Here is an 18,700-nt window from a genome sequence, read left to right on the forward strand (position 1 = left end):
ACTGAATGAAACTTTTGCAGGAACACTAAAGACAGCATGCACATGCATGCAAACACATGAAAGCAAGCTAACACAACACACATTTTTAATGAGAAAAGAAATAATTACAAAGGATTAATTAAAAATACCATAGATAGACTATGATAATGACTGTCAAAATATCTAGAAAATAGATTATTTTGGGGGGTACCTGGTGGCTTAGTCAGTTAAGCATCCAACTCTTGATTTCAGCTCAGGTCATGATCTCGTGGTTTGTGGGTTCAAGCCCTACACTGGGCTCTGCACTGACAGTGTGGAGCCTGCTTGGGATTCTCTCTATCTCCTTCTCTCTCTCTCTGCCTCCCCAACTCTCTCTCTCTCTAAATAAACTTAAAACTTTTTTTTCAAAAATAGATGATTTTTTAAAGAAAATATAAAGTACAAAAATGACTCATGAGGAATAATAAAACCTTAATAGGCCAGGGGCACCTGGGTGGCTCAGTTGGTTAAGTGTCCTACTTGGGCTCAGGTCATGATCTCGCGGTTCATGAGTTCAAGCCCCATGTCAGGCTCTGTGCTGACAGCTCTGAGCCTGGAGTCTGCTTTAGATTCTATGTCTCCCTCTCTCTGTCCTTACCCTGCATGTGCTCGCTCTCTCTCTCCCTAAGAATAAACATTAAAAAAATTTACAGAAAAAAACCTTAGTAGGCCAATAACCATCAGTGTTATTAGAAAGAAAGGGTTATCCGAGAATGACTATTATCCGAGAATGACTAAACGGTACCTTGCATCAATAAATTCATGGGCAAGTTCATAAAGGAAAATAATTATCATGTTAAACTTAGTACTGTAGGAAAATTTCTCCAATTATGTTAAGCTAGAGTAGGTCTGGCACCACAACTTAACAAACACAGCACCCTTGATCAAACATTTACAAAGGAATCTTATTTGTGAATATAGAAGCAAAAATTCTAAATAAAGTAAAAGCATATCCAATCCAAGAGTAAAGTCAATAAACCATGACCAAGTTCAGAAAAGTAGATGAATGCAAAATAAATACAGAAAACATACTGCTTTCCCAATATATGAATAAATTTAAAAATTAAAAGGATAGCACGCATAACATTAAAAAAATTCCTCAGTACCCAAGAAAAACATTTTCACATCAGTGAGACCAATACGAAGACGACTTTTTTAAAACTTAAAATTGTAAAAGAAGACCTGGTAACTAAACAGACACAACATAACTGACTTGGAAAATTTGGTACCGTAAAATTTGTGAATTCTCCGTAAATTAATCTGAACAGGCTATTTCTGAAAAGTTGACAAAACTACTCTACAGCCCACCTGGAAGAATTAATGTGTAAGAACAATGATGAATATTTTGTAAAGTAAGTAAAGAGGTAATAAATGTATTACAAAGCCATAATAATAAAAACAGCATACTACTGATATTAGCATAGACAAATGTACCAAAGAATAGAAATGGAAACACCATAAACAAACCCAAGTATATGTGATTAAACATTAAGAGGTCCAAACTTCCAGTTATAAAATAAGTTACAGAGATGAGAAGTACAGCATAGGGAATATAGTCAATAATATTGTAATAATGCTGTATGGTAAGAGATGGTGAGTACACTCATTGTAGTGAGTGCAGAGTAATGTACAGAATTGTTGAATCACTGTGTTGTACACATGAAACTAATATAACATTGTTTGCCAACTGTACTTCAATAATAAAAAATATATCATTTCAAACTGCTAGATAATGAAAACAAATAAATGGTGTTAGAATGACCGGATAATCACTGGGGGGAAGTGTATAGGTGCTAACACCAAAACCAAAATAAATTCCAATTAAAGATTTAAATGTGAACATGAAACTATAAATGTTCTAGAAAAAAATTCAGAGAAATATTTATATAATTGTGACTGGATAAGACTTTTCTAGGCAAGAAACAAATCTTAAAACCATAAAAAAAAAAAAAAAACTGATGGGCCTGACTACTTAAAATGCCAATGCATCAACCTAAAGAAACACACTAAGTGAGGGGAAGGTGGGTGATGGGTATTAAAGAGGGCATCTTTTGGGATGAGCACTGGGTGTTGTATGGAAACCAATTTGACAATAAATTTCATATATTTAAAAAAAATAACAAAAAAAAGAAACACTAAAATTTTTCATTCATCAGATGGCAAAAAAACATAACACCCTATGTTGGTAAGATTGTGAGAAAACAATCACTTTCATTCAGTAAAAGTACTATGGGCATGATATTTCAGAAGGACAGTGCCTATATGTATAAAACTCTAAATGTGTACTGCTTTGGCCTAATACTTCTATTCCAAGTAATTTATTACAGAAAAACAACAGTACAATTGTCTACAATGTAAGCATATGCATGTTCACTACAGGGTTATTTCTAAGAGCAAATTTTAGAAATAACCTAAATGTCCATTAATAGGGGGTTGGATAAATAATGACAGTTGAAGAACAGAATACTATATAGTCAACAAAACTGATATAAAAATACATCAATTTAACTGGAAAGATGTCACAATTACATGAACACTGTTACATGAGAAAAAAAGCAAGTCACAAAACACTATAAAGAGGATATAACAATCTTCAATGTGTATGTTCCTAATGTATTTTCAAAATACACAAACCAACCAATGACAGAACTGGAAAAAGAAATATACAAGTTCACAATTACAATTGAAAATTTCAGTACTATTCTCAGCAACAGAATTAGTACACAGAAAAACAACAAGGATAATTATGAAACTAACAACATTAACCAGCTGGACCCAACTGACATTTATAGAACACTTCCAACATCAACAGCATACGCATTTTCTCAAGTGCACGTGGAACAATCACCAAGACAGATCATATCCTGGGTGATAACCTTTGAAATTTTTTAAAGAATTAAAATCATAGTATTTTCCTTGATCACAATGGAATTAAACTAGAACTGATAACAGAAAAATAACAGTGAACCCTCCAAACACTTGGAAATTAAAAAAAAAAAAAAAACACTTCTAAATAGTCCAAGGATCAAAGAGGATGTCTCCCAGGGTGCCTGGGTGGCTCAGTTGGCTAAGCATCTGACTTTGGCTCAGGTCATGATCTCGCAGTTCGTGAGTTGGAGCTCCACATCAGACTCTGCACTGACAGTGCAGAACCTGCTTGGGATTCGCTCTCTCTCCCTTCTCTCCCTGTCCCTCCCCCACTTGTGCGCGCGCTCTCTCTCTCTCTCTCTCTCTCTCAAAACAAATAAATTTAAACAAAAGATAATAAAATTTCCTTAACAAAACAAAAAAAGAGGATGTCTCCCAAATTTTGTGGCATGCAGCTAAAGCAGTGCTTAGGGAGAAATTTATAGCATTAACTGCTTCTATTTAAAAAGAAGAAAAGTCTTAAATCAATAACCTAAGCTTCCACTTAGAAACAAGAAACTTCCACTCAGAAACTAGAAAAAGAAGTACAAACTAAACCCAAAGTAAGAGAAAAGGAAACTATATAAATTGGAGCAGATGCCAACAAAACTGAAAACAGAGGGGCACCTGCGTGGTTCAGTTGGTTAAGTGTCTGACTTTGGCTCAGGGAATGATCTCACCCTTCATGAGTTCGACCCCAAGTCGGGCTCTGTGCTGACAGCTCACAGCCTAGATGAAGTCTGCTTCGGATTCTGTGTATCCCTCCCTCCCTCTAAGCTTCCCCAATTTGTGCTCTCTCTCTCTCAAAAGTAAATAAACATTTTTTAAAAATTTAAAAAACTAAAAACAGAAAAACAGTAAGAAAACGAATGGAATGAAAACCTGGTTCATTGAGATCAATAAAATTGATAAACTTCTAGCAAGATTGATAAACAAAAAGAGAGAAGACACAAATTACCACATATCAGGAATGAAATAGTGAATAATAATAGAACACATGAAGAACTCTATGCATATAAATTCGACTTAGATGAAATAGAACAATTCCTTGACACCCACAAACTACCAAAAGTCACCTGAAACAAAATAGGTAACTTGAATCATCTTATAACCATTAAAGAAATTATATTCCTAGTTAAAATCTTTCAGGAAAATGAAAATAGAAAACTTCAGTCCCAAATAGCTTCACTTGTGAATTCTACAGAACATTTAGAGAATAAATAACATCAATTCTACACATCTCTTCCAGAAAATAGAAGAGGGGGATACTCTCAAATTATTTTATGAAGTATCATTCTCATACCAAACCAGACAAAGACAGTACAAAAAGAGAACACTAGAGAGAAATGTCCATCATAAACATAGACACAAATATCCTCAACAAAATATTAGAAAATAAAATCCAGCAATATATAAAAAGAATAACATACCAGGACCAAATGGGGTTTATCCCAGGAATAAGACTGCTTCAATATTTGAAAATCAATCAATGTAATCTACCATATTAATAGTCTAAAACAAATAAAATTATATCAGTAGATATCGGAAAAAAACATTTGACAAAATTCAACATCTATTAATGATAAATATACATCAGCAGACTAGGAATGGAAAGTCAATTTCTCAACCTGGTCAAGGGTGTCTACAAACACTCTATAGTTAAGATCATACTAGTGGTGAAAGACTACCTGCTTTCTTCCTAAGATCAGGAACAAGGTAAGGTTGTCCACTCTTACTGCTCCTATTCAACATTATAATGGAAGTCCTATGCAATGCAATAAAATCCAAAAATGAAATTGAAAGCATGAATATTGGAAAGGAAGAAATAAATCTGTCCCAATTGCAAATTACATGATCATCTATGTAGCTAATTTCAAGAAATCTATAAAAAAAAAAAAGAGCTCCTAAGAATTAACAAGTGGTCCAGGTTCGATCTTCTGCATGTCACTGTTCTTACACCATACACAAAAATACTCAAAATGGATGAAATAGCTAAACATAAGACAGGAAGCCATCAAAATCCTTAAGGAGAAAGCAGGCAAAAACCTCTTTGACCTTGGCTGCCGCAACTTTTTACTCAACACATTTCAAGAGGCAAGGGAAACAAAAGCAAAAATGAACTATTGGGACCTCATCAAGATAAAAAGCTTCTGCATGGTGAAGGAAAAATCAACAAAACTAAAAGGCGACTGACAGGATAGGAGAAGATATTTGCAAATGACATTACTAGATAAAGGGTTAGTATCCAAAATCTATAAAGAACTTATCAAAGTCAACACCCAAAAGCAAATAATCTAGTGAAGAAATAGGCAAAAGACATGAATAGACAACTTTCCAAAGAAGACATCCATATGGTTAACAGACACGTGAAAAAATGTTTAACATTACTCATAATCATGGAAATACAAATCAAAACCACAATGAGATATCACCTCACACCTGTCAGAATGGCTAAAATTAACAACTCAGGCAATAGATGTTGGCGAGAATACAGAGAAAGAGGAAACTTTTGCACTGCTGGTGCGAACACAAACTGGTGCAGCCACTCTGGAAAACAGTATGGAGGTTCCTCAAAAAATTAAAAATAGAATTACTCTATGACCCAGCAATTGCACTGCTAGGTATTTATCCAAAGGATAAAGGTGTGCTGCTTCAAAGGGGCACATAAACCCCAATGTTTATAATAGCACTATTGATAATAGCCAAAGTATGGAAAGAGCCCAAAATGTCCATCAATGGACGAATGGATAAAGAAGATGTGGTACACACACACACACACACACACACACACACACACACACACACAATGGAGTATTACTCGGCAATCAAAAAGAAGGAAATATTGTCATTTGCAACAACATGGATAGAACTAGAGTGTATTATGCTGAGTGAAATTAGTCAGAGAAAGACAAATATCATATGACTTCACTCATGTGTGGAATTTAAAATACAAAAGAGATGAACATAAGGGAAGGGAAGCAAAAATAATATAAAAACAGAGAGGGAGAAAACATAAGAGACTCTTAAATATAAACAACAACCTGAGGGTTGCTGGAGGCACTTTCGGTGGGGGGATGGGCTAAATGGGCAAGAAGCATTAAGGAGGACACCTGTTAGGATGAGCACTGAATGTTATATGCAGGGGATGAATCACTGTATTTTACTCCTGAAATCATTATTGCACTATATGCTAACTAACTTGGATGTAAGTTAAAATAACAATCATTATCATCATAATATAAATAAATAAGAAAATAAATAAATAAATAAAAAGAATTAACAAGTGAATTGTAGCAAGGTCATAGAATACAAAGTCAACATATAAATACCAATATTTCATACTGGCAGTATACAAATGGAAAACTAAATTTTTAAAAATATCATTTATAATAGCTATAAGAAAAGAAAATATTTTGGCATAAATCTAACAAAACATGTATGGGATCTATATGGTAAAAAGACAGAGATGAAAGAAAACCTAAATAAATGAGACACATACCACATTCATGGATTGGAAGATTCAACACAGAAAAGAGTCAATTCTTTTCAAATCAACCTACAGATGTGTATCAGTGGTCCTCAAGACCACCCCATGGTAAAGTGATTCCTAGCCACAGGACTTGGCATATAGTCATACTCATGGCTATGATTCATTATAACAAAAGACAGAAAGTAAAATCAAAAAAGGTTAAAGGAACATATACAAAGCTTGCCAAAAGCCAGAAATAAGCTTCTAAGAGTCTTATCCCAATAGAGTCACTCAGGATGCACTTAATTCCTCCAGGAATGAGATGTGACAATACATGTAAAGTATTGTCTATCAGGGAAGCTCATTAATGACCCAATGCCTAAGATTTTATTGGGAGCTAGTCACATAAGCACTCTCTGCCTAGCATATGCCAAAGTTTCAGACTCACAAAAGGTAAGGTGTTCACAATAAATCACATTGTTTATATAAAGAGTTTAGGCACAGTTATCATTAAGGGAGGGTTTTATAGCAGTGTAGGGAACTTTTTACCACTCAAGTTCTCAGATGCCCAGACAAGGGCCAACTCTGCAAACAGGACTTTTTAAGGAGAGCAGTATTTGGCCTGTTAACTCTTTTCTGCACAAGATATAAGTCACTTCTAATCAAACATTCAGCACGATTTTTTTTTGTAGAAACAAAGTGATTCTAAAATATATAAAGACTAAGGAACTATAATAGCTAAAACAATTTTGAAAAAAAAGAACAGAGTTGGAAGGATCATACTACCTAGTTTTAAGACTTAACTATAAAACTACAGGAATAAAGACAGTGTAATATTGGCAAAGTGACATGGAAATCAATAAAAAAGAATAAAGTATAGAAGAATAGAAATAGATCCTCACAAATAAAGTCAATAGATTTTTGACAAAGGCACAAAAGCAATTTAATGGAAAAACCCTATTTTCCCACAAATGGTGTTAGAACAATTGAACATCCATATGCAAAAATATGAACTTTGACCTCAAAAACCTCATACTATACAAAAATTCACTCAAAATGGATTACAACTTTAATGTTAAGCCTATAAAACTTTTAGATAAAATATAAGAAAATATTCATGACCTACATTTAGGTAGAGAATTCTTAAAAAGCACAAACCACAATAGAAAACATTGAAAAACTAGACTTTATCAAAATCGAAAACTTTTGCTCTCCTTAAGACTCAAATAAGAGAATAAAAAGGCTAGAGACTGGTAGGATGTATTTTTAAATAACATCCAACACAAGATTTGTATCCAGAATACGTAAAGAACTCTCATAACTTGACACAATGAAAATAAACTACTAAATTTAAAAAGTAAGTAAGACTTAAAATACTTCACCAAAGAGAATATCTAGATAACAAGTATTATATTCAACATTATTAGCCCTTGAGGAAATAAATGCGAATTAAAACTATGATGAGAGGAGAGGAGTTAAGATGGCAGAATAGTATAGGGACCCTGTACTTGTCTCATCCCTAAAACACAGCTAGATAAACATGAAACCATTTTGAACACCTAGGAAATAGAACGGAGGATTAATGCAACAATCTGCATAATTTGAGCTACAGATCTTGACAAGTATGAAATGCAGAGAGATGAATTGAGGGAGAGAAGTTTCAGTGCCAGGTAAGGGTAGGTGTGGGGAATAAGTTCAGGAATTCCCTGAGCTTGCACCAATGGGTTAACAAGGCTTAGGATGAAAGCATCCAAGATTAGGTAAACAGGGTGAAAATGCCCCTAGCATAGTACAAAAGCAGAACACTGCTTTCACAGGATGAAGGTCCAGAAAAGGTAAATAGGTAAATAGGGCTATAGGCTACCACAGCAGGATGAAATTGCCCAAAGCAGAGCTAATTAGCAAAAGAAAGGTGCCTTGTTGACCCTGAGGTACCATGCTCTATCTGCCTTATCCCCTAGGCAAGTTAAGATAAACAGACCCATGATTTTGTTTTGTATTGACCCAAACCCCTAATACTGCATATCTTCAAAACTCCCTTTTTCTCACACACATGAATTAATGTTCCCTGTTTCATTGTCTCTGTAAATGTATCACGTTTGTAAGCCTTCTGATGCTAAGAACAAGGACCCTTACTCAGGGCTCTTGTCTCCTCCCAGACATTAGCCTCTCTAGCATTTAATTCTGCATCTGCTCTCTTGCTGGACAAGAGAGAACTCCAGACTCAAATTCTGCAACAGGTAGGGAGCTGTTTTTGTGGGAGAGAGGATAGAGAGAGAAAGAGAAAGGGGGACAGAGTATGGCGAGTCAGGAATGTGCAAGAAAAGCACTCTCCCAGAAAGCTAGAGAGAAAGAAAGAAAGAGTGAAAACACTTGAAAACAAGAAATCTATTCCCCAAAACCACTGAAGGGGAAAAAAGAAGAGGGTTCAATACTGTCAGTTTTATATAAATAGCGGAGCACAGAGTCTGAAGTTTTGGAGCTCAGTGCCTGGCAGTGCTCTAATGAGGGGGCAGAGTGAATCCCCAGGAACAGGTAGCACAGTCTGAGGGGGCCTGTTTGCCACAGGGGGAGAAGCAGTTCCCCTGCTTAGAGTGCATTTGGTATAGGAGAGATTGCCTCTCCACAGGCAGAAGTCTCAGTGGGACCCAGAGAGTTGCCACTTTTACTGGTATAGGAACAAAGACACCTGCTGAGGGCAACAAAACCTGATGCTGGCTGTGTTGCAATTTACCATAAGCTCTGAGCCTCTGCCACTCCACGGTCTTGTGTATGCTTTCTGGAACAAACCAGAGTCTCTCCATTGCTTGGAGAGACTCTCTCCCAGAGGATCAGCACAGGTCTGAGGTGGGGGTCAAGGGGGTTTCTGAAGTGTGGAGTTTTGAAACACAGTGCCATCTGAGATAAAACTCTGGAAGAAGGCACTGCCTGGGAGGCAGACAGCTTGGACACAGGGTAAAGGCAGGGAGCAGATGGAACCCTGAGACAAAGGAGGCGTGATTGATCATGCATCTGTGAGGGTGTGAAATTCCCACTCCAGAGACTAGAGGGTGGGGTGAAGCAATTTTCATCTCTAGCACGCCCATACTGGTCGACCCCAGTGAGCTAAGCATAGCACCAAGGGGAAAATGGAGCTGTTACATTATGCCCCGCCCACCTGTGCCATCCAGACACATCCCCCAGAAGACCAACACAAATCCCTTCCACCCACTTAGTCTATAGATCATAGTGTGCTACCCAGATTCAGTTCCAGGGGAAACTAGATCTAGCTTCATTTGCGTTTTTGTTTGCTTGTTTGCTCATTTTCTTTGCTTCTCTTTTTATGTTGTTTTTTTTTCTTTCTTTTCATTCTTGAATATAGAAAGCTCAAATTTTTTATTTCATCCTATTTTATTTAAAAATTTTTAAATTTTTGGTTTTTTTAAGTGTTTTTTTCTTTTCTCTGTTTTCTCTTTTCTATCAAGCTTCTCTTAATAAGCAGACCAAAACACACCTAGGATCTAGATTCCCTCATTCTAATTTTTTGTTTTGTTTTCCATTTTTCATTTTTATTTATTTTATTTTATTAATTTTTTTCATCCAACAAAATGACAAGATGGAGGAATTCACCCCAAAAGAAAGAACAGGAAGGAAAGACAGCCAGAGATTTAATCAATACAGATACAATACTAGCCAGGGTTGAAAAAAGCATGGAAGACACCAGAGAGTCCCTTTCTGCAGAGATAAAAGAACTAAAATCTAGTCAGGCCAAAATTAAAAATGCTATAACTGAGATGCAATCTCAAATGGATGCCATGATGGTGAGGATGGACCAAGCAGAGAAGCGAATAGGTGATATAGAAGATAAAATTATGGAAAATAATGAGGCTGCAAAAAAGAGGGAAACAAAGGCAAAAGATTACGATACAAAACTTTGTGACTTATTAAGAGTAATAACATTCCTATCGCAGGAGTCCCAGAAGTTGAAGAGAGAGAAAAAGGGGCAGAAGTTTTATGTGAGCAAACTATAGCTAAAAACATCACTAATCTGGGGAAGGACACAGATATCAAAATCCAAGAATCACAGAGAACTCCCATTAAATTCAACAAAAACCGACCATCACCAAAGCATATCATAGTCAAATTCACAAAATGCACAGACAAGGAAAGAATCATGAGAGCAGTAAGGAAAAACAGTCCTTCACCTACAAGGGAAGACAGATCAGGTTTGTAGCATTTCTGTCCACAGAAACTTGGCATGCCAGAAAGGAATGGCAGGATATATTCAACATGATGAATGGGAAAAACACGCAGCCAAGAATTTTTTATCCAGCAAGTCTGTCATTCAGAATAGAAGGAGAAGGGAGCCTGGGTGGCTCAGTCAGTTAAGCATCGGACTTTGGCTCAGGTCATGATCACACGATTCATGAGTTTGAGCCCTGCATTGGGCTCTGTGCTGATAGTTCAGAGCCTGGAGCCTGCTTTTGGTTTCTGTGTCTCCCTCTCTCTCTGCCCATCCCCCACTTGTGGTCTGTCTTTCAAAAATGAATAAACGTTTTTAAAATTTTTAAATAAAAAAAGGAGAGATAAAGAGCTTCCCAGACAAACAAAAACAAAAGGAATTTGTGACCACTAAAGCAGCCCTGCAAGAAATTTTAAGGGAGACTCTTTGAGTGTAAGAAAAACAAAACAAAAAATGACCAAAAGCAACAAAGACCAGAAAGGACCAGAGAACATCACCAGAATCTCCAACTCTACAGGCAACACAATGGTAAAAAGTTCATATCTTTCAGTACTCACTCTAAATGTCAATTGACTAAATGCTCCAATCAAAAGACACAGGGTATCAGAATGGATTAAAAAAACAAGATCCATCTATACGCTGCCTACAAGAGACTCATTTTAGATCTAAAGACACATGCAGGTTGAAAGTGAGGGGATGGAGAACCATCTATCATGCTAATGGATGTCAAATTAAAGCTGGAGAAGCCATATGTATATCCAACAAACTAGATTTTAAAACAAAGACGGTTAACTAGGGATGAAGAAGGGCATTATATCATAATGAAGGAGTCTATCCACAAAGAAGATCTAACAACTGTAAATATTTATGCACCCAACATGAGAGCACCCAAATATATAAATCAATTATAACAAAAACAAAGGAACTCATTGATAATAATACAATAATAGTAGGAAACTTTAATAACCCACTTACAGCAATGGACAGATCATCTAAGGAGAAAATCAACAAGGAAACAATGGCTTTGAATGACACGCTGGACCAGATGGACTTAACAGATATATTCAGAACATTTCATTCTAAAACAGGAAAATACACATTTTTTTGAGTGCACATGGAACACTCTCCAGAACAGATCACATAGTGAGTCACAAATCAGCCCTCAACAAGTACAAAAAGATTGAGAGTATACCTTGCATAGTTTCAGACCACAACACTATAAAACTTGAAGTCAAACCATAAGAAAAAATTTGGAAAGACCACAAACACTTATAAAGAACATCCTACTAAGGAATGATTGGGTTAACCAAGAAATTAAAAGAGGAAATAAAACAGTACATGGAAGCCAATGAAAATGAAAACACGACAGTCCAAACCCTTTGGGATGTGGCAAAGGTAGTCATAAGTGGGAAGTATATAGCAATCCAGGCCTTCCTAAAGAAGGAAGAAATATCTCAAATATACAACCTAACCTTACACCTAAGGAACTGGAAAAAGAACAGCAAATAAAGCCGAAAACCAGCAGAAAAAGGGAAATAATAAAGACTACAGCAGAAATCAATGACATTGAAATAAATAACAACAGTAGAACAGATCACTGAAAATACGAGCAGGTTCCTTGAAAGACTAAATGAAATTGATAAACCTCTAACCAGACATATCAAAAAGAAAAAGGACCCAAACAAATAAAATCACAAATGAATGAGGAATGATCATAACCAACACTGCAGAAATATAATTATAAGAGAATATTATGAGCAATTATATGCCAACAAATTGGGCAATCTGGAAGAAATCATTAAATTCCTAGAAACATATAAACTACAAAAACTGAAACATGAAGAAATAAAAAATTTGAACACACCCATAACCAGTAAACAAATTGAATGGGTAATCACAAATCTCCAAATAAATAAGAGTCCAGGGCTAGATGGCTTCCTGGGGGGAGTTCTGCCAAACATTTAAAGAAGAGTTAATACCTATTGTTTTGAAACTGTTGAAAGCAATAGAAATGGCAGGAAAACTTCCAAACTCATTCTATGAGGCCAGCATTATTACCTTGATTCCAAAATCAGGCAAAGACCCCACTAAAAAGAAATACAGACCAATTTCCCTGATGAACATGGGTGCAAAAATTCTCAACAAGATACTAGCAAATCGAATCCAACAATACATTAAAAAAAATTATTCACCACAATCAAGTGGGATTTATTCCTGAGCAGCAGGGGTGGTTCAATATCCACAACTCAATCAACATGATATACCATGTTAATAAAACAACAGATGAGAACCACATGATCCTCTCAATAGATGCAGAAAAAGCATTTGACAAAATACAACATCCTTTCTTGATAAAAACCCTCAAGAAAGTAGGGATAGAAGGAACATACCTTATCATCATAGAAGCCATATACAAAAGGCCCACAGCTAATATCATCCTCAAGGGGGGAAACTGGAACCATTCGCCCTAATGTTAGGAACATGACAGGAATGTCCACTCTCACTACTGTTGTTCAACATAGTACTGGATATCCTAGCCTCAGCAATCAGACAACAAAAAGAAAATAAAAGGCATACAAATTGTCAAGGAAGAAGTCAAACTTTCATGCTTTACAGATGACATGATACTCTACATGGAAAACTTAAAAGACTCCACCAAAAAAACTGCTAGAACTGATAAATGAATTCATCAAAATCACAGGATATAAAATTAACATACAGAAATTGGTTGCATTTCTATACACCAATAACGAAGTAGCAGAAAGAGAAATCAAGGAATCAATCCCATTTACAATTGCACAAAAGACCATAAGATACCTAGGAATAAACCTAACCAAAGAGGTAAAAGATCTATTGGCTTAAAATTATACAATGCTTATGAAAGAAACTGAAGATGACACAAAGAAATGGAAGAACATTCCATGTTCATGGAATGGAAGAACATTGTTAAAATGTCTATACTACTACCCAAAGCAATCTACACGTTCAATGCAATCCCTATCAAAATAACACCAGTATTCTTCACAGAGCTAGAACAAACAATCCTAAAATTTGTATGGGACCAGAAAAGACCCCAAATAGCCAAAGTAATGTTGAAAAAGAAAACTGAAGCTAGAGGGATCACAATTCTGGACTTCAAGCTGTATTACAAAGCTGTAATAATCAAGACAACATGGTACTGGCACAAAAACAGACAAATAGATCAATGGAACAGAATAGAAAACCCAGAAATGGACCCAGAAATGGCCAACTAATTTTTGACAAAGCAGGAAAGAATGTCCAATGGAAAAATGACAGTCTCTTCAGCAAATGATGTTGGGAAAACTGGATAGTGACAGGCAGGAGAGTGAAACTGGGCCACTTTCTTACACCATACACAAAAATAAATTCCAAATGGATGAAAGACATAAATAGAGACAGAAAACCATCAAAACCCTAGAGGAGAAAACAGGCAACAACCTCAGCCACAGTAACTTCTCGCTAGACTGTCTCTAGAAGCAAGGGAAACAAAAGCAAAAGTGAACTACTGGGACCTCATCAAGATAAAATGTATCTGCACAACAAAGGAAACAATCAACAAAACTAAAAGGCAACTGATGGAATGGGAGAAGATATTTGCAAATGACATATCAGATAAAGGGTTAGTATCCAAAATCTATAAAGAACTTATCAAACTCAACACCCAAAAACAAAATAATCCAGTGAAGAAATGAGAAGACATGAACAGACACTTTTCCAAAGAAGACATCCAGATGGTAACAGACACATGAAAAGATACTTATCATAACTCATCATCAAAACCACAATGAGATACCACCTCACACTTGGTAGAATGGCTAAAATTAACAACTCAGGAAACAACAGATGTTGGAGAGGATGTGGAGAAAGGGAAACACTTTTGCACTGTTGGTGGGAACGCAAACTGGTGCAGCCACTTTGGAAAACATTATGGAGTTTCCTCAAAAAATTAAAAACAGAACTACCCTACAATCCAGCAATTGGACTACTAGGTATTTATCCAAAGGATATAGGAATGCTGATTTGAAGGGGTATATGCACCCCAATGTTTATAGAAGCACTATCAACAACAGCCAAAGTATGGAAAGAGCCCAAATGTCCATCGATGGATGAATGGATAAAGAAAACATAGTATGTACACACACACACACAATGCAATATTACTCAGTGATGGAAAATAATGAAATCTTGCCTTTTGAAACAATGAAGATGGAACTAGAGAGTATTATGCTAAGCAAAATAAGTCAGTCAGAGAAAGACAAATATCATATGATTTCAAATATATTATTTCACCCATACGTGGAATTTAAGAAACAAAACAGATGAATATAGGGGAAGGGAAGGAAAAACAAAATAAGATAAAAACAGGGAGGCAAACTATAAGAGACTCTTAAATACAGAGAATAAACTGAGGGTTGCTGGAGGGGAGGGAGATGGGGGGATGGGCAAAAGGGCGATAGGCATTAAGGAGGGCACTTGTTGGGATGAGCACTGGGTGTTATATATAAGTGATGGATCACTAAATTCTACTCCTGAAACCAATACTATGCTATCTGTTAACTAACTTGAATTTAATTTTTTAAAAAGTCAACAAACAAAATTAAAAATAAAACTATGGTGAGATTCCTCTACCCATCTGTTACATGGCTAAAATAAAAAAAAATACTAATACCAAGTGCTGACAAGGATATCTGTAGATATCCTTGTGTAGAACTCTTACACACTACAGATGGATCTCAAGGGAATTATGGTGAATAACAAAAGTCAATCTCAGAAAGTTATGTACTGTATGATTCCATCCATATAACATTTATGAAACTACAAATTATAGACACGAACAAATTAGGAGTTTCCAGGGACAGGAAGGTGAGGGGAGGATGATGGGTATTGATATAAAAGGGTAACATGAAAGATCTTTGTGGTAATGGAACAGTTCTATATCTCAACTGTGGCGGTCATGCTTACAAAATTTACATGTGCGATAAAACTATATAGACTAAACACACACAACAAATAAGTACAGGCAAAATTGATGAAATTTAAATAAATTTAATTATGACACTGTATTATAGTTCTGCAAAATGTTATCATTGAGAAAAAGTAGGTGAAGGGTACACAGAACCTCCCTATATGGTTTTTAACAACTTCTTGCGAATCTTATTTCATATCAAATGTTAAATTTTCATATAACTATATACCTAAAAGTCCACTTTACTGTTTACTTAAAAATGCAAAAATTAAAGTTATAAAAACACTACGTATATTTTCTAGAACTGTGATTCTCTATCAAAAGGTGTACATTAATATCACTTGTGGAGCTTTATAAAAATATATGTGCCCCTTTACCCAAAACATACAAAAACACTAATTCAAAGGAATACATATACCCTGTGTGTGTGTGTGTGTGTGTGTGTGTGTATACACACACACACATATACATGCCTGAGCCACACCCCCACAATTCAATTCTGATTTGACAGTATATGGGACTTGGGCATCTATGATTATATGATTCGTGCACTAGAGGTACACCCCTAAAGTGGATGACCACCACTTTAAAAGTGGAGGGATAGGGTCGCCTGGGTGGCTCAGTCGGTTAAGCGTCTGACTTCAGCTCAGGTCATGATCACACGGTTCATGGGTTCAAGCCCCTCCTCAGGCTCTGTGCCGAAAGCTCAGAGCCTGGAGTCTGCTTCGGATTCTGTGTCTCCCTCTCTCTCTACCCCTCCCCCGACTTGCACTCTTGTCTCTCTCTCAAAAATAAACATTAAAAAAATTAAAAGTGGAAGGATAATATACACACACAAATATGAACAGTAGCTGTGAGTTGTGTGATCACAGGTAATTATAATTTATTACTTTGCTATAACAAATGTGAATTTTTGTGCAATTAAAATAACAACAAAAGCTTTTTAAAATTTTTTTTAATGTTTATTTATTTCTGAGACAGACAGAGACAGAGCATGAGTGGGGGAGGAGCCGAGAGAGAGATGGAGACACAGAATCCGAAGCAGGCTCCAGGCTCCAAGCTGTCAGCGCGGACCCCGACGCAGGGCTTGAACTCACAAACCGTGAGATCATGACCTAAGCCAAAGTTGGTTGCTCAACCGACTGAGCCACCCAGGCGCCCCACAACAAAAGCTTTTAAAAAAAAAAAAAGATTCAGTTCATCATTCCAGCTAGTATAGATATTTTATCTCTGATATCCATTTATGTGCTATCTCTATTCCCAGTTTCATTGCATGCAATATCTGATGAGTAGATCTTTTCTGTTCTCATCTACATCACGACTAAATATCAATTAGAACAAAGTCCACTGGCAGTCCTTCTACCTTAATAACGATCAGCAACCTTTGGGATCACTTTTACTTACATAAGATCTACCCAAATTCTACTTTTACCTAATTTACTATTCTTCATCATTTCCATAAGACGAGAGGTATTTTCGTGCTCTGCTGATATCTAAATATACCACATCATCCACATTTTCCTGGTCTGTTACTTTAAGTGACCCTGAACCACTCCTCTGGTACTCAATAAAGGATATTAAACTATATTACCTTTTCATATTACCCAATTACATAGTCAAGACTCTTCTGGGAATAACCTATACCTTGTAATTCCTCACAAACTCCATAGCAAGTCATTCATTTCCATTAATTCAAGAAATACTTACTGATATTCCACTATGTGCCAGGTACTTCTCTGGACTATCCTTCCTTAAAGTGGTAATTAAGTATTCATGGCAGTATTGCCTCAACATCCAACCCTGCACAAACAGCTACCTGCCATGTCTAGTTCTGCCATGTCTGCCACACTGTCCTTCCTGATCCCACCTGAAGCTTGAAAGGCTTTCTCACTGACCTCTACCCAAATTACTAGATAGACTTTTACAAAATTTTGAGAATGATTAAACTACCATACCATCATTGCCTTTTCTAGAAATAGTCTCTCCTTCTACTGGGTTCTCACAGTATCTTATATATAACATTCTTATAGTACTTAGGGTATTCTACTTTTTATCATACTTATCTGTCTGCATATCTTATCTTGTCCCCTAGATCATAAGCTCCCTGAAGGCAGGAACCATGGTTTACTCAGCTCTGTACACCCAGAAAAGTTTTACCATGCTTGGCATCTGGTGATGTTGAATGATCAATAAAGAGAAGAGCAGCCCCTTAAAGCAGCAGTTGTCAGGCTTACCTGCACCTCTACCAACCAGTCCACAAGAATGGCCCTCATGCAACTGCTGATGTCAGTCTGCCTGTGCATGTATTTTGTAAGTATGAACTTTTCCTGGCAGCAATAAAAAAGAAATATTAACAAATAAGCACTTCTTTTGTTCAAAAATGGTAACTTAGAAAAAAATACTGCAACTAATTTCTCAGAAAAATAAATTATAATAACATAATTAATTTCTTCACAGTTCTACCTCATTATTTTCAGCTGGTATCAGATAGGGGAAGATCAAAGTATCTTTTTCCAGATGAGTTCTAGTTATCCTTGGGAAATGGATGCACATTATATTCAAGTGTCAGGGTGGACAATGAGGAGTCCAGGATGTATATGGAATATGGGCAGGAATAGGCCTATGACTATAGAAAAATACCAAAGAGGTTTTGCCCCTTCTTTGCAATTCAATCCAATGCACAATCCCACACTATGTAGAGCAGTGCTTCTCAAACTTTAACATGTGTACCATTTGGGATCTTTAAAATTCCCATGCCAATTTAGAAGGTCTGGGGTGGGGCTAGGTTTCTGCATTTCTAACAAGATCCCAAGTGAAACTGACAGTGCTGAGCTAAGGCCCACACTTGTAGTATAACAAAGTTATCTCTTACTTCCTCCAAGATATACTAGAAAAAGTGAAGGATCTGGAGTCAGTTAATCAAACATTACGTCTCTAGAGAAAAGACAAGATATTCATCCTCCCTTTTATGTATGGCCTGCTAAAATTGTTAGCTGGTTGGTAGATAATCTTGGCCCCATCTGTTCCATTGAGAGAGAGAGAGAAGAAAATTGGGAAATCAATGAATTTTAGTGGTCAAGGAGACTGGCAGATTTCA

At 36.3% G+C, this 18,700-nt stretch overlaps 1 protein-coding gene across 3 annotated transcripts in view; it reads right to left on the reverse strand.

Annotated features, from left to right (window-relative positions):
- The window catches only part of CCNB3 (cyclin B3), a 60,199-nt gene that overhangs the window by 19,560 nt on the left and 21,939 nt on the right, over positions 1–18,700 (reverse strand). The window contains exon 7 of one of the 3 annotated variants that reach the window (XM_019417505.2): positions 17,838–17,930. The exons of 1 other annotated variant lie outside the window; for it this stretch is intronic. In XM_019417505.2, the coding sequence (XP_019273050.2) occupies positions 17,838–17,930 (93 nt within the window). Of the gene's footprint in view, positions 1–17,837; positions 17,931–18,047; positions 18,230–18,700 lie in introns of those variants that run through there. One more of the 3 variants, XM_019417506.2, reaches the window with a different exon arrangement.

Source organism: Panthera pardus, unplaced genomic scaffold, assembly GCF_024362965.1.
Source record: "Panthera pardus isolate Hobbes unplaced genomic scaffold, ASM2436296v1 HiC_scaffold_27, whole genome shotgun sequence".
Classification (NCBI taxonomy): Eukaryota; Metazoa; Chordata; class Mammalia; order Carnivora; family Felidae; genus Panthera; species Panthera pardus.